Genomic DNA, 22781 nt, shown 5'->3' on the forward strand with positions numbered 1-22781 from the left:
AATTTGGAGGAGGTCACTTCCATTGACTGCCTGATTCTTACAAAAAATGACTCTTAAACATTCACATTTTGTTTTTAAACGAACACCTTCATAAGTATCTTGTATCTATAATGTCTTTAAAATATAATAATACGAATGTACAATGCACAATCTTTCAAATGTTCAAAAACCACATTTGTTATTGGTCATTCAACAGCATGCTTTTTAAAACTTCATGCTAATATTTTATATGAGCCGAGTTATTTCATACTTTTTTAATAGTTTTAATTATTTTCTTGGGTAACTCCGGGTCAAAATAAATTAATAGTAATGTTTTTTACAGATGTCAAATCATTATAAAAAGTAGGTTAAGACCAGAAAGTACAAAGACTTTACAGAGGATGACCAATCCAAATGTCTTGAAAATGTGAAATCAAAAAAGCTGACGCAAGAGCAAGCTGCTGCAAAAAATAGTGTTAGTCGAAGAATGATTTGTTACAAAATGAAAGGAAAACATGACTTAAAACCTGGTGAACGATTATTTTTCCAAAGTAGAGGAGGCTGCCTTTCTCAAATATACTATTCAATTAAGTCATTTTGGATTTCATATCGGTAAAGAAGACTTACGCCATATTATGATTAATTGAATCCATAGTTCTGGTAGAAAATTAAAAGATTATTAAGTCTTTCTTGGGGCCGAATTTAATTAAGTCATTTTTATAAAGACATAAAGACATTCAAAAAGAGCTAACCAAAAAATTTGTGCCAAACAAAAAAGTCGCAAGCAAATCGTCGCGTTGGTTTGACAAGGTTCTAACTGACATTTTTGCCAAAATTGACTTAATCATTTTATTAGACTATTTAAATCATGACGAACAAAATAAACTGAAATTTACAGCGATATAGCGCAAAACAAGCAAACTGCTAAAGTGCCAAAGTTCTATCTGCAACTTTATTTAACTAATATTTAGTTTGACAAGGTTCTAACTAACAATAACTTCATAATCTCTTGCTGGTTTTTATTAACTATTATGATAGAGAGTTTTATACCCATCAAAAATCATATAAAAAGTAGGTCTAAAAATCAACAAAAAGTGTTCTAATTTGACACCGATGCAACTATTTTAACTTGTTAAATAAAAAGCATCAGTAATATTAAAATTTAAACAACTTATAATAAAACGTTTTTGTAGCAATAATAAAAACTAGGCTACGTAGTTAAAAGAGAAACCTGTAATAGAATATCGTATCCGCCTAGATTATCGTATCCCCCATTAGAAAATTGAAAACGCAGATCCGATTTAGAATTATAGTGTTTAGAAGTGCACTTAAGCCGTCCGAAATGAAAACAAATGAGTTTTTTGGAAGGTTTTACATTAGTGGAAGATTTATATTAGTGGAAAAAATTAATTTTTGAATTAGAAAGAGTTAAATAATGTTAAAATAGTAAATATCATGTCATATGTCATATCATATGAAATAATTGACCATATGACATATGGTCAATGATGTTCAAATAAAACTTCCCTTGAGGGGATACGATATTCTAAGCAACAAATTCTGCACTGGTCATATAAAAATATTGAAATTAAAGTATTGTTTCAGTCAATTTGTAACAAAATTATTTTATGTATTTGATATACAAGGTTATACTACCACGTATACTGCAAGTAATATTATAAGTATCAATATGAAGCAAATATATATATATATAGATAAAGATAAAACAGATCTATTAAATAGTTTTTTAGGGTTTGCTTTTTTACTACTTTTATAGTAATACTTTATAGTTTTAATTTGTACAATATAATATAAATTTTAAATGTTATTATTATATAAAAATGTATATTTTTAATTATTTTCCAGCCTACAATGGAAAAGGAAGAGAAAAACCCACAATACTTCGATAATTTTATCCACTATTTGACAAAAAAAATATATCCACCTGGTCTTGGTAAAAATGAAAAACGTTCATTTCGAAGTGTGGCAAAAAAATATTGTGTAGAAAGTATGATGATTAACAATATACAAGTTTTACATTTTTTTAGCAAAACTGTTTTTTAAGTTGTTAATTATTTGTAGATGGCAAGCTCAAGCGAAAAGTGACTGTTTGTGGAAATTCTGTTTATGCAGATGTAATTGTGGACCAAGAAGAAAGAATAAAAATATTTGCAGCGGAGCATGATAGTCCTTTAGGCAGACATAGTGGCCAAACAAAAACAAAAGCTAAAATTATGGAAAAATATTATTGGCCTAATATCAGCGGAGACATTATAAAATGGGTAAATTGCTTACTTTTCAAAAGGGAGTCAGCTTTTAACATTTTTACTTCTTCTATAGAACTCCTGATTTTCAATGTTTCAATTTTGTTTTTATAAAGTATTTGAAATAAAATATTTGAAATAAGTTGACAATAACTTGAAATAATTTGAAATAAAATATTTGAAGTAACTTTTTATAAAATATTTGAATTAACTTGACTGTTTTAAATCCCTTTTTTTTTACAAATCTTTTAAAATAGCTTGATTGTTTTAAATCCTTTAAAGTATATATGTCTACCAAGATATACACCCGAGACAACAGGATGACTGATTTCTCTATATTACATATTTTTTTTATCACAGTTTTTAACAAAAGGTTTAATAGTAATTGTAACTAATATTTATCTCACAAGTAAAACAATGCAAGCGTTGTCAAAAATCTGGTCAGCTGCTTTCTGTATCAGAACCTTTACATTCAATAAAGGTAAAATAAAATAGTGTTAGTGTAAAACAAAATTTTTCTATTGCTTTTTCTCCATACTCTATAAATAAAAAATTTTGTAAAATAATTAATTTAATAAGAATTTTAGCTATAAAACTGACTAAACCAAATACAGCAGCAATAGTTGAGCTGATTTTTTTAGACTACACGAGTATGGGAAATTGTTGGGATAGATTTTGCTGGCCCTTTCGCGGAAACATCAATGGGAAATAAATATTTCATGAGCTGCACAGATTTATTTTCAAAGTGGCCTGTTGCTTATGCATTGCCAAATAAGGAGGCTTTAACAGTAGCAAAGTCGATAATTAAGTTAGTAACTACATTTGGGTTTCCGTCTGTAATACTTTCTGACAATGGTACAGAGTTTTGTAATGAGGTAAGGACTTATATATGATACTTTAATTAAAAATAAAAGTACTTCCATGAGTTTACTAACATTTTACTGTCTTTCTAGTTGAACAATGAAATATATAGGTTGTTAGGAATAGAGAGAAGAAAAACGGCTGTCTATCATCCTCAAACAAATGGCCAGGATGAAAACACAAACAAAAATATAAAAAGGCATTCATTCTTATTTTTAAATTCTTATAAAAATATAAAATATAAAAATATTAAAATTGAAGTATTGTTTCATTTGTAACAAAATTATTGTATGTATTTAATTTTATTAGAAAAATAAGAAAACTAATTGATGAAAATCAATCCAATTGGGATGAATTTCTTGATGTAGTTTTGTATCCACTTCGAATTGAAAGGCAAACCTCTACAAAAGTTTCGCCATTTGAGATAATGTTTGGGGGTCGTTTACCTGTTTTTAGTTGTGAATTAAAACAAGTAAATACATTTTCTTACATGTAAAAAAAAAAACACTTAATTACATTTATTTCAAATGTTACAAATGTATTTACTAAAGGAATTGCGTAATATTTTAAGGAAATTACCGTTTTTGGTCCTACAGAGGAAGAAGTTGTAGTTGAAGTTGAAAAAAATAGGAGCCATGTTGAAAATTTAACAAATCTAATTGCTAAGGTAAATTTTACTTGAAGTTACTTAATTGAGATAACGACTGACCAATAGTTGTACACATTATCTTTAAAAAATTGTAGTTGTATTTCAACACTCAATTGATTTTAGAACATCAAAGATGCTCAAGCAAAACAAAAAAAATACTATGATGCTAGAGTTCTGAAAAAATATAAAGTAGCTTTAGACCCAATTGTGGTAGGAGATAAAGTTTTACTTCTGGATATAAGAGGAAGAAGAAACAAAGGGGCTGCATTTAAGCCAAGATTTAAAGGTCCTTATTATGTAGCCCACATTACAAAATGTGGCAATTTTAAACTCACTGAATTGAATAATGTTCCTTTAAAAGGTACTAACAAAAAATTGCACATTAAAAAGTTCATTGAAAGTTTGGAGAAAGGTATTTGTTATTTAGTTTAAATGTTTGAAAAAATTCAAATCAAAAAATTCATTAAATGATAAATTATTAAAAAAACTTAAATTGATAAATGTTTAAAAAGCTGACTAGTTTTTTAAAATAATACCTGTTATTAAAAATAACACCTATTAACATATATTGATTCATGCAGTGCAGGAAACACTGATAATTTAGTAATATATCAGTTCATCTTAGAAAATGAAAAATAAAGTTATTAATTTAATTCTTAGATAATGTTTCAGAGGATATTGTTACAGAAAATTACAGCAATGTTGAAAGCAGTGAAGGTATATATTATTCTGTGATAAAATATGTTTTTCCACAATCAGGAGCCAGCAGGATGTATTAATGAGTTTGTGACATGCACCAATAGTCAGCAAATTGAACCTCTCTCTAGTCATCTAGTCACATTAATGCCTCGTAATAAAATAAACATTGCAATAATTATCTTCTTTTTTATTTTAAAGAGCTAAAATCAAATATGTAAATACATAATATGTAAGTGTGCTTCATGTATATTTATAGTGGTAACAGATACAAAACAAAGATGCCTGATTGAAGATTTTAAAGGTACGTAGAATTTAATGGCACACCAATCAACCAATTAGCATTTAACAGCAATTAAATATAAAAATATAACTACATTTAAAATATAGCTAATAATAACTTGTTTTCAAAATATTGTTTTATGGTTGTTTTTTTAAGTTTATGTTAATAGTCTATATTATTTAATTGTAGTTATAAGATGTAGTACTATTGCATTTCAAAACAGGTGATATACCAATGGAGTATCTTTGTCAGATTAGACCTATTAAAGCTGTAATGGGTATCTATTCCAAGTTCGGTGGTTGTAAGATATACGATTACTCATTACAAGATGCGTTAAACGACTGTCTAAGCGATGAACTTATTTATGTTTATCTTAAACTCTTGGCCAGTGATCAGAAAAAGGTAAGATTATTTTCAGAAATTTTTTAATTAATAACAATATACCAGTGTTAAAGATATCTTATATTACCTGAGTAATATACTAGTAAGATATCTTTAACACTGTATATGTATATATATATATATATATATATATATATATATATATATATATATATATATATATATATATATATATATATATATATATATATATATATGTATTAAAAATTTATAATAAGTATCGGATTGAAGTATTGGCACCAGCTGGGTTACTTTCATTAGAGGAGTTGCCACATCAAACTGACTTGATAAGAAAGAAAAGTGTGGTAATTTATTGTCTTGTACTATCTCCATCTTTTTTAATAATATAAATATGTAAAGGTGTTAATGCTAATAAATGTTTTCATGTGTCTTATGTTTCATTTTAGAATGCACTCCTTAAGTTTGATATTTTAATATGCTGTGTTGTTGCAAATTTTCATTGGACGCTTACAGTAAAATTATTAAAAGACTTTTTTTAAGTTATTTTTGTTGACTAAACAATGTTAAAACAGTCTGCATATTTATAATTTTCAATAGCCTCTTTAGTGTTTTAGTGGGACAATAATGAACATTTGATCTGATGCTTCATTGTAGTGTAATTTCTATAATAAAATTTTGAGGCTTTACTTTTTAAGATTATCAAGCCACATGACAAAACAATCCATTATATCAACCCTCTTGGTGAAGCCAAAGCTTCTATACTAAAAGAAGAAATGAAATGGAAGTATGAAATCAATGGCTTTAAATTTTCCAATTTGAAATTAAATTCAAAAAAAAATTTTCAAAAAATTCGAATAATTCTTTTGTAAATATCTTAGTAGTTACTTGCTGCAAAGATACAGTGTTGATGAGAAATTCAAGTTAGTGACATCACCACATGCGTTACAAACAGACAGTATATCATGTGGAGTCTTTTGTCTTAAGGTAATTTTATTGATACATACGTAGTTGGGATAAAATTGAACAAATGTTGAAAAAATAAAAAGTGCAAAAAATAAAAATGTTGACTGAATGTCAAAAAATGTTTATTGAATGCCAAAGCCTAATATTTTTTAAACAAATAAGATAAGGAAAAAGTTTAAATGACATAATAAGAACTTAAAATAAACCTGCATCGTCATAGCACTTCATGCTAAAACTGCAAATCATAGATTCACAGTAAATGGTTTCACTGTTAATTTATGGTTTGCAGTGAAATCATTGAAGTTATGAAGTCATAAGATTCAAAAATTTACTTAAAACGAAATAATGACAATGATTTCTTTTTAATTGTAGTTGTATCATTGAAATGAATCAAGAGTTTGTAAACAATATTTTTTTAGTTTGCTGAAAATTATATAAACGGGGAAGAGTTGGCGCTTAACTTTCTAATTGAAGATGTTATAGAGTTTAGAAAGAGAGTGGTACATGTACTTATTGATAGAGGAGGTAATATACAGTTTAGAAAGAGAGTGGTGCATTTACTTATTGATAGAGGAGGTAATATAGAGTTTAGAAAGAGAGTGGTGCATTTACTTATTGATAGAGGAGGTAATATACAGTTTAGAAAGAGAATGGTGCATTTATTTATTGGTAGAGGAGGTAATATAGAGTTTAGAAAGAGAGTGGTGCATTTACTTATTGTATTTTTTTTGTAGAATTTAACTGTAATTTTAATTATGACAAAAAACAAATTAAAAAAAAAAGCAATAAACGGTAGTTCATGTTTGAATTAATAGGTCAGAGAAGTTGGCAAGATAAACTTTGTCGAATATGTGGAAATCAAGGAGGACCAAACACACAACAAATTAAAAGTTTAGATAAATGGGTATATGAACTAAATTTGCTTCCGTTTTCTATTATTACGTTTTAAAGTTTCGTTTTTATTTTTATCAACTAAAACACGGTATATTACCCAAAAAAACTACTACTGTTTTATAGATAAAATGCAATAACTGCATTCCAAATCGATGGTTTCACTTAGAATGCATTGGTTATGCTAAAAAAACAAGTGCTTTATTTACTTGCTCAAACATTTCTCTTGCTAATGTAAGTTGTTAATATAATCGATTTTAGTTTTTTTGCTTTATGAACCTTATACTTAATTTCGTTAAATTTTTTGAATAGATAAAAAGCTTTTATAAAAAAAGCAAAAAATTAATTGCATTAATATTATGTTTTTAGATATGTCTACCACGAAGAGTTGATTTCGAAATAATTGAAAACTTTGATTCTTAAAAAATAAATTTTAAAAAAACGTTATTGTGAATTGTTTTTTAAAGGCGAGTCATATTAACAAAGAAGTTTAACAATAATTATTTTTTTATGTGGTAAAATATTTTTATTCAAACTTTAATTCAATTAAAAAAGTTATATCAAATCAATTTGTATAAAAATCAAATCCGACATATCAAATTTTTACTTAGAATATCATATCCCTCCTGTGTAACATTCGTTTTCGACTTAAAAATATAGGATATAGTATCAAATTTTTACTTAGAATATCATATCCCCCTTGTGTAACATTCGTTTTCGACATAGAACTTAGTAAAATATATGATATACTATCAAATCTTTACTTAGAATATCATATCCCCCTTGCCAAAAAATCGTATTTGACAAAGAAGTTAGTAAATAATAGGATTAAGGAGTCAAATTTTTACTTAGAATATCATATCCCCTTGTGTAACATTCGTTTTCGAAAGAACTTAGTAAAATATATGATATATTATCAAATTTTTACTTAGAATATCATATCTCCCTTGTATAAGAATCGTATTTGACAAAGAAGCTAGTAAATTATAGGATTAAGGAGTCAAGTTTTTACTTAGAATATCATATCCCCCTTGTGTAACATTTGTTTTCGAAAGAACTTAGTAAAATATATGATATATTATCAAATCTTTACTTAGAATATCATATCCCCCTTGTGTAACATTCGTTTTCAACATAGAACTTAGTAAAATATGGGAAATAGTATCAAATTTTGCTTAGAATATTATATCCCCCTTGTATAATAATCGTATTTGACATAAAACTTAAAAAATATAGAATATATGATTATTTTTCACTTAGAATGTTAATCCCTCTTGTATAAAAATTTTGTTTGACATAAAACTTAGTAAAATCCATGATAATGGATGTAATATCAATTTTTTATTTTAAATTACGTTTTATGCATAAATTCGATCATACTTTTACCATCACTGTTTATGTCCGAATATTATTTCGGACCGCCAAGGTGCACTTCTAAATGCTATAACTTTAAATCGTGTCTGCGTTTTCAACGTTCTTAAGGGGGATATGATATTCTAGGCGGATACGATATTCTATTACAAACCACGAAGAAAACAATTGTAGTGAACATGCAAATAAAAACTGATGACCACGCTGAAAAACAAACTTTTTCAAAAAGGAATTAAGCCAATAGATATTTTTTTCATGTAAAAGGAGAAAAAGTCCGTGTTTCCAAAACATTTTACCTAACTACACCGTCAATTTCACAAAAGCTAGTTTACCAAAGATTTGAAACAAATGCTCCTGCACAAGATCTACGAGGTAAAATAATGAAATGCAAACGCACAGTGCACCAAAACGTACACCAACTCAGCTAGGGATCACATAAAATCTTTTCCAACAGTTGAGTCACGTTGTCGTGTAAGAACCAATAGAGATTACCTTGAGTCACACCATAATATTTTAAAAAAATATATAATCTTTACAAAGAGAAATGTATAAACGAAAATGTTGAGCCAGTAAAAAAATCTACTTACTACCATATTTTCTCCACCGAATTCAATCTTGGTTTTCATATTCCCAAAAAGGATAGATGCGACCTTTGTGAGAAGTTTAAAGTTGCTGAAAACACTGATACTATGTCTGAAAAGTTGAGAGAAGACTTTGAAAGACATCAAGTTTTTAAAAAAGAAATGAGAGATATAAGTGCTAAAGAAAAAAAAGATAAAAATGTTCCGGTTTTACTTTTTGACCTTCAAAATGTTATTTTGACTCCGCATGCAGAAATTAGTTCCCTTTTTTATCTGAGAAAGCAAAGCGTGTATAATTTGACAGCTTATTTTTCAAAAACCAAAAAAGTGTGCTGTGCATTATGGACTGAATCAATGGCGGGAAGAAGCGACAATTATCTTGCCAGTGCCTTTTGCAAAATTTTGAGTGACGTTCCTTAAAATCAGAATAGTATATTATCAAATGCTGTGTTACATTTTTTAAGAGACAATCCTAACATTAACTCAATTACTATGAAATATCCCCTTCAGGTCATTCATGCGCCCAAGAGGTGAATCATGCCCATAGGGAAGTTGTAAAGCTCATGAGGAAAACTGATTTTTATAGTCCAATTGGATTGACAAGGATGTTGAAACAAGTTAACAGAAAAAATCTTTATCGTATCATTCAAATGAAACCACATAATTTCAAGGATTTGAGTTAACACAAAAAATCCTTGTCATATCATTCAAATGAAACCACATGACTTTAAGGAGTATTCAGTAACAGCAAAGCTGTTTAATTACAAGTCAGTTCCTTTTTCTAACGTTGCTGTTCTAATATTTGCTTAAACATCTCACATTATACATTTTAAATCTAGCCATGATTCGAAATTGTACAAAGGAACTTGTAGACTTAAAAAGAAAAGATATAAAAGCTGCATTTCTCTTTTTCCTCTCGAGGACAGAGATTACTATCGAGTTGTTCTTCACCTAGAAAATAAACATGAAAAGCTTTTAAGGGTTGTACTTAATGTAAGAAAAATGAGCAAACAAAATGTTGTAACCTTGTTTTGTGACTGAAACAATAATCTAATTTATAAAAATTAGCTTTTTATTATATTATTATTTCAGTTGCAAAATTTAAAGTAACTAACTGCTTCAGTCACAAAATTTCAAAGTAACTAACATATTTCTAACTACCGTTAAATAGCAGTTAGAACCTTGTCATAGTGAGAATATGATTATTTCACTATGACAAGGTTCTAACTGCATTTTGGGGGTATTCCTTTTTTCTATGAAGAGTGAAACATTTTTTAATAAAAATTAATACTTATAGCAAATGCTTATGTTATCATGAGTAAAAAATATTATCGATAGATTTTAATAATTTTTGATGGTAGGAACATAACAATTCTTAAAATTGATTTACTCAAAACTCTTCGCGGATCAGTTAGAACCTTGTCAAACCAACGCGACGAGCTGATTGCGCTGAATTTTTTTAAGCAGACTGGGAAAGAGGAGGAAAGGGGAGGGCAAAACATTTCCTTCTAGTCCTGACGGGCCTACTATCAAAAACAAAGATTTTTAAGCTATTATTGTAGCCAAAGAACATTAGATAAAAAATATGATATTGCTAAGGCCAAAATTTTTTATCCGTATAATTTTTTTACTGTTTTCTGCAGTTTATTGGTGTGGATCAATTTTCCTAAAAAAGGAAAAAGGGTTCTGCGAGCCTTAATAATTTTTAAATTTAGCAGAAACAATCATTCAATCTTTATTAATAGATATCAGTATCATATACATAGAGCATGAATATGAAAATCGATTTATTATATGAACTTTACTGACACACTTAAAATCTCTATATTAATAATAAATTAATTCAGATAGAAAAATAAAGTTGGTAATAAGTACAACTAACAGATTACAAATAACTGACAAGAATTAACAGAATAATTTAAACATTTTATGAATTGTAAATACAAAACATATACGCACAACATCCAGTTTTAAAACATTGTGAAGACTTGATCTCTATATTACTATTTCTTTTACAATTTTTGCATAAAATGATGATAAAATGCCAACTTAAAAATCAGTTGAAACAACTATTGCTCATATTTTCTACATATATGTAAATACACATATTACACCCAAATACACATTACGACTATTTACATTTAAATACACACACAGTATAGCTATTTATATATAAATACAGAGTATAAATAATGTAAAAAAATAATTAACAAACTATATCAAACACCCATTTGATGAATTTCCTGGAAGCAGGTGTTTGTCCTTTTCTAACAATTTACGATCAACGGAAAGTTTTACTAATTGTTTTATAAAACCTTTATTAGTCAACAATACCCCTCTTTTTTCAAAGACTGTACTAACTGCTGTAATAGGTCCAATGTTTTGTTCAACCATAAAATATGCAGTTGCTAAGCACCCACTTCTGTTTATTCCAGCTATGCAATGTATGAGAACTTTGCCATTCTGATCTCGTGCTGAATTTATGAAACTATGAACTTTTTCAAAGTGCTCCAAAATGGGATAGCCTTCCTTGTCTTCAGAATAGAACCCCATAAAAACAAATTCCTTACCATAAAAATCTGGCCCTATTTCAGTGTAGTCATTTATATCATGCACTGTATTTATTATATGAGTTATGCCAGTTTGCTTGAGGAGATCTAAGTCCATGGCATCATTAATTGCTCCAAGATAAAGATAATCAAGAATTTTGGTCATTGTTTTAGGAAATTGAGATATATCAGCAACCAAATCTGCAATAAAATCAACATACTGAAGTTGCTTGCTGTTTAGGCCATAATTCACCTGAGCCATAGACTTGCAAAATTATAAGCTGAAAGTTTAGATTCTTTATATTGTATTTCTAAAAACAAATGTTTAGCATATGGATTGACTACAAGCTAATGTTTTTTTTCTTTCTAATTTCTTGATTAACTCAAGAGTATTAACAATGTGAATTGCAAAATTTTTGAAAACTGTGTTATTAATTTTTCTCTATTGAAGTTTATATGTTGACACTTAAAACCTTCTGAAAATTATTCAACATTGTGTTCAGCAAATCAAAATGATTTCTGTTTTATATTAAATTATGGAAGTGGGTACTATATATTTTAAAAAGTAAAATGTCAGTTAGTATAAACTATTTTTTCATTCATTTATAAATTTTGACATTATAAATTTTTCACTTATTGTTTACATTTATTTCACAGTTTTTTCTTTAAAACTGGTGTTTAAAAAAGATATCTCAAAAAATATTTAAAATACATACAACAAATTTTTAACAACAATAAAGAAATTATATCAATAGAAAAATATTCCAAAGATACTGAAGTGAAGAGATTACCATTATCAATTTAAACAGTTATCAACATTTAGAAAAATTAACTAAAGCAATTATACCAGTACAGCTCTTACTAAAATATGGTTTATTAGCATTCTGAGAATTATTTTTGTGATTATTCAAAAGATGTATCCTTTAACATACATCTTTTAATATCTGCAATCATAAGTAATTTTTATTTTCTGATAATGGCGATGTTTACAAACAGACAAACAGGTGTTTTTTTTTAAATTTTAGAGCTTGATATTAAAAATTCATTGTTTCAAAAAACACAAGTTTGTTTCTCTTAACTTGCGATTTACAGAAAGAAAAAGAAGGAAATATATGAGAATCCTAATGCATTAAAACTTAAGAGAGTCTTTATGCAATAAAATGTTATCAACTTTTAACTGACAAATGTGTGGATAAAAAATTGCTTGTATGATTTTTGAAGTTCATGTTGTACATGGAAGATGAATAATACATTAACATTCTATTGGAACTCTTTACTAAAACACTTTGTTACAAGTAGAAAGAATATCAACTGAACCCTGTTACAGAATCTTCTTCTTCTTCTAAATTAATGTTACTACCAAATTTAGCATAAAGTTTAATTTTTAAATCTTTTAACTCTTGTGCATAGGATTCAACTATCTCTGTTAGTCTCTCTATTTCTTTGTCTATAGATCCTTTTCCTTCATCAATGAATATTTCTGCCTCATCTTTTGACATTAGGAAAAAAGTTTCTCCTATGTAAACACTTAAATTAGTTAAAGAATTTTCTATTAAAAACTTAATAAATGGAAATAAAAGAGTAAATTCAAAATAAATTTCAAAATTTACTTAAGTTACTAACAAATTCTAACTGCATACCTGGGAATAAAGGAATTATATAAGAAACATAATAAGTTAACACAACGAAATTTAAAAAAAGATACGATACTGACTCATCATCACATAACATGATCTCATCTCCAGCATCTTGAAAATTTTGAAGTTGTTTCTATATATATTACACAAAGCAAGTAAAATAGATATGGATGGATTGAAATAATAAGAGCACAGTTAAAAACACTGCAATAAATATTTTTTTTACAATTTTCTTTTATGTTTAACTGAATATTATCTACTTATATTATGCAAACTGAATTTTTTTTTAAAGTTTGATTTAAGACAGAGGCTTTTATGCATGTAAATATATCATTATTCATATGTAAATAATTGCATTACCCTATTACTTGAAATTAATGATTTGATTTCATTATGCTTAGCATTCTTGTTGGCAAACTCATTTATCATCTTTTGGTCTTCTTGTGTTATCTCTACTTCTTCATTTAGCTATTTAAAATCAAACAATCAAATGATTTATAATTATAATTAACTAAATACTTGTAGAACTCAATTTTTAAGATGAACTAAAATCTAAATAAGTAAAAATTAGATTATAATTGAAAAAATTTGCCATGAACAGATTTTCAAAAATCTAAATTTGAATATAGTTATTCTTATAAAGCTGAATATAGATTATTTATTTTTACGATGTCCGCTAGGGTGGGGTACTTATAGAAAGATAAAAATATAAAAACTATTTATAAGCTATGCTTGTTGGAGCCAAAGACCATTAGATAAATGATGTTTTTACAAAGGCCAAAATGCAAGAAAATTGCTTGATTTACTTACAAAAAAAGTATATTTTAAATTGCTCTTATCTTATAATTACTGTAGATTCAGAGTTGTTCAAAGGATATTTTAAATATCAGAAAAGACATTTATCTGAAAGTTTTTAACACTTGTTTTAAATTTAAGTTACCAGGTTTCTATAAACAACAATTCAAAGAGTTTAATTGTCTTTCTTATGTAGTCCTCAAAAATTTCTAAATATTTCAAACTGCATAATATAATATCAAAATAGACTCATTTATGAATATAATTTAGTAACTTTAAGGAAACTTCTTTACAAAATGGTTTAACTAAGCTTAGTATAAAACAATTGAACAAAAATGATTAACTTTTTCTATGACTTTTTGTAGTTTTTGAATTGAAGTTGGCAACATATTGATGTGGCTATACCTAATGTCAAATAATCAAGTTTTCCTTTTTTTCAGAAGAAAAGAGTATTGCTTTTAAAATAAAAAAAATAAAAAAAAAAGAAAATTAATCTTTTTTAGGACTGAAAGTTATTTTGTAGTGTGTGTGTGTATGCGTGTGTGTAATATGCATGTGTGTATATGTGTATGTTTGTGCATGTGTGAATGTGTGTGCCTGTGTGAATGTGTGTATGTGAGTGTGTGTATGTTTGTGTGCATGTGTGTATGTGTGTGTGTGCATAAGTGTATGTGTGTGCATTTATGTATCTGTGTGTGTGTGTGTGTGTGTGTGTGTGTGTGTGTGTGTGTGTGTGTGTGTGTGTGTGTGTGTGTGTGTGTGTGTGTGTGTGCGCGTGTGAATGTGTGTGTGTGTTTGTGTGCATGCATGTGTGTGCGTGTTTGTGTCTGTGTGTGTCTGTGTGTGTACCATACTAATAAGCTAACAAGTTGATGCAACAATAAACTAAGAAATATCCAATAAACTATCAAAGTTTTAATACATGTAGGGTTATACCAGTATTTTATGATCAACTCTTTAAAATATTGAAATTACCTTTGATTTTCCAACAACAGCAGTTGATGCCATAATTTCTATGGGTATATATTGGTAGGTAACCGAACGACTTGGTACTGATTAACTAGTAGGTAATTTATTTATTTATTTTTTTCTTAAATTTAAAACAGAACAATTTCAATGAAAACAATATGTATATAGCAAATCTACAATTAGAGTAAGTAGCAATTATCTTGCTTCAATCTACTACCCATTTCTGAGAAGCCACACTACCAAACTGTTAGCTGATTACACTTATAATGTTAAAAATGTAACATAATAAATCGTGGTTTAATTCTTAACGTAATGCTCATCTGAAAAAGAAGGACATACTAACAAGACATTAGTTAATGTCGGAACCATCAGATGTTTATGCATTACTTAGAGAATGTCACTCTTGCCGAAACGGCATAGCAGTTCCTCTCTGCTGTTTAACAAGATAAGGTCACTACGATTCGTTTAGCGATGTCGGGAGAATGAGCCTCACGTTTTTGACCACTGATTTATTGACTTCAATTTTATACCGCTAGCTCTAGGGTGACACCAGTAAATGCAATGAAATTGTGACTGTCACAATTTCATTGCATTTACTGGTGTCACCCTAGTAATGACAAATCTAAATCAAAAGTTCACATATCTCCTGTTGTAATTAGCAAGTAAAGTTTGATGATTGTTATAGAGCAATTATGCATAGTATCTAATCCTATGTTTCCAATCCCCAACTAAGTCTTTCTAAAAATTTTATGTCCTCTATGTAATATATACAAAATTTTTAATATTCAAAAATAGAATTATTTACTGAAGAAACTTAAAAATCCACTTTCGAATTGCCCTCTCCCCCTCTCCCCCTCTCATCAAATTAAATCTGGGAGGCACGTCAGGAAACACCTTAGTACATCAGTAATGGATCGATTATTGCTTAAAAAACAAATAAAGTAAAAACTATTTTATAAACTTTTAAAATAAGACGATTTTTCTGGAGCTTATTATCATAGCACAGTGGGAAATAACGCGGACAAAAATTAGAAAACTCAAGTCTTCTAAATTTGAATTTGAAATTTTTATTTGATTAAGAACACTTTAAAATTCAAAATGTAAAGTTTTTTGGACATATAAACATATGAAGCGTCAATGCCAAATCCTTTGGTCAAATTCGTGTCATGGTTTACAAAAGATTAGTTTTTAAGTTAGTATTTTAATATATAATGTAATTATTTTTCATTTTAGTATTGAATTATTTCATGTAATTATGTAATTTAGCGTGTAATTACTTTTCATTTAATTATTCCAATATACAATCCAACTCTTTTTGCCAGACATAAATATATATATATATATATATATATATATATATATATATATATATATATATATATATATATATATATATATATACACACACACACACACATATACAGTGATCGGCCATCACATTAGGACCAGCTGTAAATTTTTGTAAATATCGTGTAAAAATAAATTTTTTGGCAAAAAGAAAAATAATGGTATAATTTAAAGCTTGTTCCTTTATTTATAAAGTTATACTTGATGAAAAATAAACAGATAAAATTAAACATTTTGAATATTTATTGGTTATTACAATAAATTATATAAAATATATATTAAGTATTAATATTTTGTAAAACCGCCTTTATTTGCAATAACTGCTTCGATTCGTCGTAGCATGCTTGCTATTGAACTTTTTATAGTTTCTGTCAACTCTGGGTTATTGTGCCAGATCCTGATAATATATTCCATAAGATCTTGCTTGTTAGTAAGAATTTTTTTTCCAACATCTCGCTTTACTATTTCCCAAATGTTTTCTATGGGGTTAAGATCAGGTGAGTTGCCTGGCTATGGCAATACATCTACTTTTATCTGTTTTAAAAAAGCCATAACACTTTTTGCTGTGTGGCAAGTTGCACCATCTTGCATAAATATAAGATTTTTGACATTTTTGGACTTCTTTTGAATTTTTTTGACATTTTTAGACCAATCTGCAATTTGAGGAAGCAACTGGTTCTCCAGAACTTCTTTATACTGGTCCTGCCTCATTGTGCCAACTACTTTGTAGAGACGCCCTGCTCCTTGCCCACAAATGACAGACCACATCATTACTGAAGCTGGATGCTTGACTGTTTCCACAATGTAGTCAGGATGAAACTTTTCGTTTGTTCTACAACGAACAAAAGCTGTTTTGTCCATCATTACTTGAAAAGTTGATTCATCAAAGAAGCAAATCTAAAATAATGCTTATTTTAAATTATAATATTTATGAATATATTTAAAATATTTTACGAATATGAATGTGAATAAAAATACTTTTTCCCAATCCTCAACAGACCAGTGACAAAATTTAACAATTTTTCCAAAAATTTAGTCATAGTTTATTTTATCAAAATCTCAAACGATCTCATCCGCCTTTGTCCGCCTCTTTTGGCTATATTAAATTTTATGATACAATACCAATATCAATGTTTATATGCTGCATATGAAGCTTTCAAGTCATTAAGAATTGCAAAGTTCCTGAAAAATTAAATTTACTACTTATTTTTTTTTATAAAAATTATCACTATATCAAATCTTATAATGTAGACAGTACATGTTGGTTTTAAAAATAACTGCGCAGATAATTTTATAATTTTCGGGAAAAATTGATAATTTTCAATCATAATTGTTGGTGAATTTGAAAACTTTACAATGATTTTTCAAAGAAAGGACATTTTTGGTCTCTTCAATTTGAAAAGATGTGGAAAATATTGAATGACTAAAGAAATTAATTTCATCGAAAGTAAATATGAATATCTAGTAAGTGTAGTGAAAAACTAGTGGAAGTAAAAAAGTCTATCAAACGAAATTGCGATATAATATGGACATTACTCTGCGTATATGAGGGATAGTAACTACAAAAAAGAATTCTCCATCACTCAACTTGGGTTGATGGAGAATTCAACGTGAAGGTACTCATCGAAGAACAAACATCGACATCAACAGGGACATCTACGTTTAAGAAGTGTGGACGGCCATAGAAAGATTTTAAATACTTACATAATGACAGCAAATAACGTAATGTCAGAAAAGACGAAGAAGAAAGTGATCTTAAATGTAAATCTGTGGAGAAGGTTTTGCTGCCCGCAGAAAAAACTTTTAAAAAAAGAGATTTTAGTTTGGTGAAAGTTTAATCACAAGTTTTCAAAAACAAAGAAAATTCAAGAGAATTATTTTACAAACTGTCAAAAACACTACAGAGATACCAGCAGAATAAGATTTGGATATTTGTGTTAGCACGAATGTTTCCAGAGACCTATATGGAACATCTTAGCAAGCGGATCCACATTGTTTTCTAAGTTGGTCAACCACTACAAAAGCGATAGGTGATTGCATACCACCCAAAAAAGACATCGAAGTTGGTGAAATAAAAGCAAAATTGAAAGGTTTGATGGAGCACACTGCAAAGCGTATTCTTGGGATGGAAAGTGCAGAAATTATGGAACATTTGGATGCTGAAAACAAGGAGTTTGAAAATTTAGTTTTGATTAGCAGCTGGGGATTAGATGGAAGTTCCAGTCAATAACTGTACAATTAGAGATTTTCTCAAAGTGCTAAACAGGATTCCGATTGTAATGGTGTTGTTGCTGCTGTTATCGTATGCTGCTGTTATCGTATAACAGCAGCATAGTAATGGTGTTGATGTTGTAGCTTTTTACTAGCTACAACATCAACACCATTACAATTAGCAGCATACGATAACAGCAGCAATATTTTCTGGACAAACCTAATGGCTCAAAGTGTGAGGTTTTGCAGATCAATCATTTTGGATTTTATTAAAGAACGTTATGAAGTCGTTCTTAGAACAGAAGCAGACGTAGAAAAGTTTTGGTTTAAAAAGTTTGATCCTAAACTCAGCTCAATTCACTTGGAAGTGCGCTACAAAAATAAAATCAGAAGATAATGTCCAGCCGCTACCCCTGAAGCTTATATTGAAATGGAAATAATGGAGGATCTTCGAGCAATTTCAATAACAACAATTTTGAATGAAGTAGTTAAAGTGAAACTAAGTATCAATAAAAAAATTAGAATTTAAAGAGAAAGATCTTTTTAGCGTGTAGATTATGTTTATATCTATTTTGAATTCTGGGGTTAAAATTATCTCAAAAATCTTAAAAAGTGTTTAAATTTTCAGCCTTGTAACTTTAAGTTTAGCATTTTGTACTCCAACAAACCAATGCGATTTATTTTTAGTTTTTTGCTTGAATTGCTTGAGCCAGATTTCGATGCAGCTCATACTTTTTTTTTTGTTGAACGCTTTAATCAACTTTAAATAACGGCCTCTAAAATGTGACAAAAGCCCGCATCTATAGTAGAGGCCATATCGAATCTTTGATTTAAATAGAATCCGAATAAAGATGACGATTAGAAGTAACAATAGTTCCGAAATATTAGCTCAACTGTCGTGAAATAAAATAACGAAGCGATAACCCAACAATTTAAAGGTATTACACTGCAAATCTAAAGGGTTCTTGAAGATTCTGCGGCTGTTCTTCAAAGAACCTAAAGGTTCTTAGAGTCGACTTAAAGAACCCGTGGGTTCTTCACGTACCTAAATGGTTCTTTGAAGAACCGCCTACTTTTTTAATGGAAGTTTAAAGAACCTTTAAGGTTCTTCGCATTAATTGTTAGAGTAAATATCTTAAGTTTCCTCTAAAGGTTCTTCAGAAACTTTTTTCATCTTTTTTAAGACGCCATTTTGTTTTTTTACTCAGCGTGTTAGTTGATTATAACGTGGAATCTTATAAACTTGACTAAACATGAATTCTGAAAAAAAAAGTGATATACTACCAATGGTTAATAGCTGCCATACGATTTTATTTTATCAATTAGTAAAATTAATTTAGGATACAATATGAATTTCAGATTCTACACAATGATCCCAATATTATATTTAAAACGTAATTTAGAATAATAGTAATCATTTGCATCATATTGTCGTATAAGTTAGATCAAATTTAAAACTACAATTATTTTTGAATTTTCAGTTCAAATTTGGAATGTAAAATATATGTAAATGTATGTATGTATGTATATATGTATATAATGTATGTATATAATATACGTATATATAAATCTTAATGCTTATGTCAAATAAATTTACTTGTAATGGCAGCCTACACTATTGGAAAGTCTAAAAAATAAGTTCAAGAAGGAAAGAGCCTTTTTAATTAATGTTGAGACTGTTGCTATCCATAAAAGCAAATTTGGGAATCCAGCTAGAGAATGCAAGTGCACAGAAGATTGTCTTGAGAATGACCAAGCTTGTAGTAGGACAGATGGAAACTTGGTAAAAATTAAGCTTATCTTTTTTGGGATAAAATAGTAAAAAAAAGATTTAATAATTATTGAAGAATAAATTTCTTTAGCCGCATTCTCTGCCTATTGGTGAGGATGATGCAGCTGTAGCAAAATATCATCAGGATATGATAATTGAATACCGTAATCTTTGTCCAGATATGAATATGCTGATTGATTGTCAGCAACATAGTTTGTTTATATGAACAAAGGATTTAGATGGACGTCTTTGCACAATTGATCTAAAAGCTAAATACCGATTGCTCTGCTCTGCTCAATTGGTAGGCTTTTAACTATTCTCTTGATTTTATTTTTTGTGTGTTCCAACTTAAAAATAATCTTTATAATAATGATGTTAAAGCTTCTTAGTGAAAATGAAACTGAGATTTGGAAAAGATCTCGATAAAGAACTTCATCAACAGATGGAGGGTACGGAAGATAAAATCTTAAGCTTGGTTAAATTAAAGTGTAAAGACGATTTTATTTCTGAAATTTTTGCTGAAATTGAGTGTGAAATTAATGAAAGCACTAAGAGAGGTAATAAATTTTGTGTAATACAAGAGATTTCTGTTTTTCAAAAAAATTATTGCTAAAAATTTTTATGTTTTTTTCTGTTAAATATTGTTTTATAATTTGATTCTGTTTTATGTTTCTATTGTATTTTTTTTTTACTATTACAGATGCTACATTCAATAGAGCAATTCTTTTATTTCCACAGATATTCAAAGAATCTGTTGAAATCTTGGTTACATTTGATGACACTCCAAAACAGAATACACCAACTATTGCAATCCCTCAAGCTCAAAGGTTGACATCAAAATTTTGTAGAGTTATATTAGATAGCCAAGAAATAGTTGAACATTATAATAATGTTGATATCTCATTAGCGGTGACTTGTATATTTGCCTCTTATTTTATTTACGATATACAGTAAATAAAATAAGAGTCCTGTTCAGTTGAAAAACACATTATTTTTTTGAACACATCATATTTGGTGTATCAAATAAAGAAGTCCCTGTAACAATTCACAGGATGGTAAATACTTTGTGCAAGGTTATTGATTTATTTTAAATTTATTTTATATCGAAATCTTAACTTCAACTGCCTAACATAATTTTCAAATTGTAACATTTATAAAGCAAGAGAGAGAGATTTACTAGAAAATGAGTAAAATTTCACCTTTTATATACCGTCTATTGTTTGTTTAGGTTTAGCTAATTCTACGAAGGGAGGCAATAGAAACGTTTAAAATAAAGCAACTTTTAAATTTATTTTGTCCAAAAGTCTTGTAATTTTTTATTGCTTATAATACATGCTTTTTGTTAATCTATTCGTTGTTTAATTCATCATTTTGCATAACAAGTAAATGGTAAAATGTTAAATCATTTTTATCACTTGATATAAACTTTTTGGAAGAACATGGATTAATTTGTTTGAAAAAATAATAAGTTTTAATAAAATTGTTAGGCTAAAAAATTATCCAAAAATTCAATAATAATTATTATGGTTTTTTTTTTTAAAAAAAAAAAATTCAAAGATTTGTCTAGTGAACATTTTTTCAGTCAGATGTCTTGAATCTGAAATAGTTCTTCAAAAACAGTTCTTTGAAGAACCTTCACAAATAGTTATTCTTTTAAAAAAAGGTTCTCTTTAGGGTTCTTTGAAGAACCTATCCGGATGATTTATCGGAACTATCAAGAACTCTTAGGTTCTTCGAAAAACGGTTTAGGGTTCTTTAAAGAACCTTATCGTAAGGTTCTTCCGAAGAACCCGTACAAAGGGTTCTTTGAAGAACCTCTACGGGTGCTCCCTCAGCACCAACGTCAAGAACCCTCAAAGGTTCTTCAGAGAACCATTCGGCTTTAGAGTGTAAGCTGTAGAGAAAACAATGTAGTTGATACCACAAATGTTGTGATTTTAATGTGTCAATTATCTCCGCAATATGAAGATGGACAGCCCAAGCGATTTATTCGGCAGATGACTTCTTTCTTCGTGATAAACAACATTACTGCAGATCGACACGTAGCATATTTGCTTGCTGCTCTGCCGTCGAAAATCTAAAATACCATGGAAGAATTAACAGCACCTGAACTGCCAGAGGACGTTTCGTACGAAGAGTTGGTGGTGAAACTTGAAACGTTGGAGATAAGAAAATCACCGTTAATCTCACGGTATGAATTTGGGAAAACTTATCGTGGCAATGAAGAATCGATACAGACGTTTGCGCATCGAGTGATTCGAGCAGCTCAAGAATGCAAGTTCTTGCCTTCAGAGAGAGACGGTCGACTTCGTGATCAATTCATCATTGGGGTTAATGATGGTGCTGTTCTGCGTGCCATTCTTCGGGGAGAGGATGCGTTGAGCTTTGACGATTGCGTCAAGACTGCATCCGTAATTGTACAAACCAGATTGGATGCGGCATGTTTATCTGTGAATGAAGAGGTAAATGCAAGTTACCGAACAACTGGGACAGTAATGACAAGTCATATTCGGAGAAAGAAAGAAATGCGATGTTTCAATTGCGAATCATTAAATCACTTTGCACGTGAATGTACCTCTTTATGCAAGAAATGCTCGCATA

At 28.7% G+C, this 22781-nt stretch overlaps 3 protein-coding genes and 1 long non-coding RNA gene across 8 annotated transcripts; 1 reads left to right on the top strand and 3 right to left on the bottom strand.

Annotated features, from left to right (window-relative positions):
- Positions 1-8537: 8537 nt before the first annotated feature.
- LOC149881069 (uncharacterized) lies at positions 8538-9865 on the bottom strand. The gene is made up of 2 exons (XR_016445892.1): positions 8908-9865; positions 8538-8812 (listed from the first exon to the last, which is right to left on the bottom strand). It is a non-coding gene; the product is annotated as an uncharacterized LOC149881069 (long non-coding RNA).
- Positions 9866-10148: 283 nt separating this feature from the next.
- LOC145194027 (dual specificity protein phosphatase 13A-like) lies at positions 10149-12570 on the bottom strand. Its single transcript, XM_080071604.2, has one exon. It carries the CDS (start codon positions 11710-11712, stop codon positions 11116-11118), a length of 597 nt encoding a protein of 198 aa, XP_079927730.2. The 5' UTR covers positions 11713-12570; the 3' UTR covers positions 10149-11115.
- Positions 12571-12708: 138 nt separating this feature from the next.
- Positions 12709-15016, bottom strand: LOC145194093 (prefoldin subunit 4-like). Its single transcript, XM_090069572.1, has 4 exons — positions 14858-15016; positions 13448-13555; positions 13156-13220; positions 12709-12977 (listed from the first exon to the last, which is right to left on the bottom strand). Exons 1-4 carry the CDS (start codon positions 14888-14890, stop codon positions 12758-12760), a joined length of 426 nt encoding a protein of 141 aa, XP_089925698.1. The 5' UTR covers positions 14891-15016; the 3' UTR covers positions 12709-12757.
- Positions 15017-19241: 4225 nt separating this feature from the next.
- On the top strand, positions 19242-21526 carry LOC149881070 (uncharacterized). Of its 5 annotated transcripts, none has more exons than XR_016445864.1 (5): positions 19283-20192; positions 20272-20481; positions 20562-20737; positions 20881-21235; positions 21409-21526. XR_016445864.1 is itself a non-coding variant. In XM_090069573.1 (4 exons), exons 3-4 carry the CDS (start codon positions 20575-20577, stop codon positions 21132-21134), a joined length of 417 nt encoding a protein of 138 aa, XP_089925699.1. In that variant the 5' UTR covers positions 19242-20192; positions 20272-20481; positions 20562-20574; the 3' UTR covers positions 21135-21526. The 5 variants fall into 5 exon arrangements, 3 of the variants coding, with proteins under 3 accessions (XP_089925699.1, XP_089925702.1, XP_089925701.1); XR_016445863.1 differs by having other exon boundaries at positions 19284-20192; positions 20881-21253; XM_090069573.1 differs by having other exon boundaries at positions 19242-20192; positions 20881-21526.
- Positions 21527-22781: the final 1255 nt, after the last annotated feature.

The sequence above is a fragment of the Hydra viridissima genome, unplaced genomic scaffold (assembly GCF_058129835.1).
Source record: "Hydra viridissima isolate aposymbiotic clone 2 unplaced genomic scaffold, HvirCarnegie_v1 scaffold_12, whole genome shotgun sequence".
Taxonomy (NCBI): Eukaryota; Metazoa; Cnidaria; class Hydrozoa; order Anthoathecata; family Hydridae; genus Hydra; species Hydra viridissima.

What these genes read in the sequence shown, in the direction of transcription:
- LOC149881070 (XM_090069573.1), top strand. Translation starts at nt 20,575, where the DNA reads ATGAAACTGAGATTTGGAAAAGATCTCGATAAAGAACTTCATCAACAG. An exon ending in TAATGAAAGCACTAAGAGAG is followed by an intron (nt 20,738 to 20,880) that starts GTAATAAATTTT and finishes TTACTATTACAG; the next exon opens with ATGCTACATTCAATAGAGCA.
- LOC145194027 (XM_080071604.2), bottom strand. Translation starts at nt 11,712, where the DNA reads ATGGCTCAGGTGAATTATGGCCTAAACAGCAAGCAACTTCAGTATGTT.
- LOC145194093 (XM_090069572.1), bottom strand. Translation starts at nt 14,890, where the DNA reads ATGGCATCAACTGCTGTTGTTGGAAAATCAAAG. An exon ending in CATTAATTTCAAGTAATAGG is followed by an intron (nt 13,221 to 13,447) that starts GTAATGCAATTA and finishes TAATATATATAG; the next exon opens with AAACAACTTCAAAATTTTCA. An exon ending in TGTGATGATGAGTCAGTATC is followed by an intron (nt 12,978 to 13,155) that starts GTATCTTTTTTT and finishes AACTAATTTAAG; the next exon opens with TGTTTACATAGGAGAAACTT.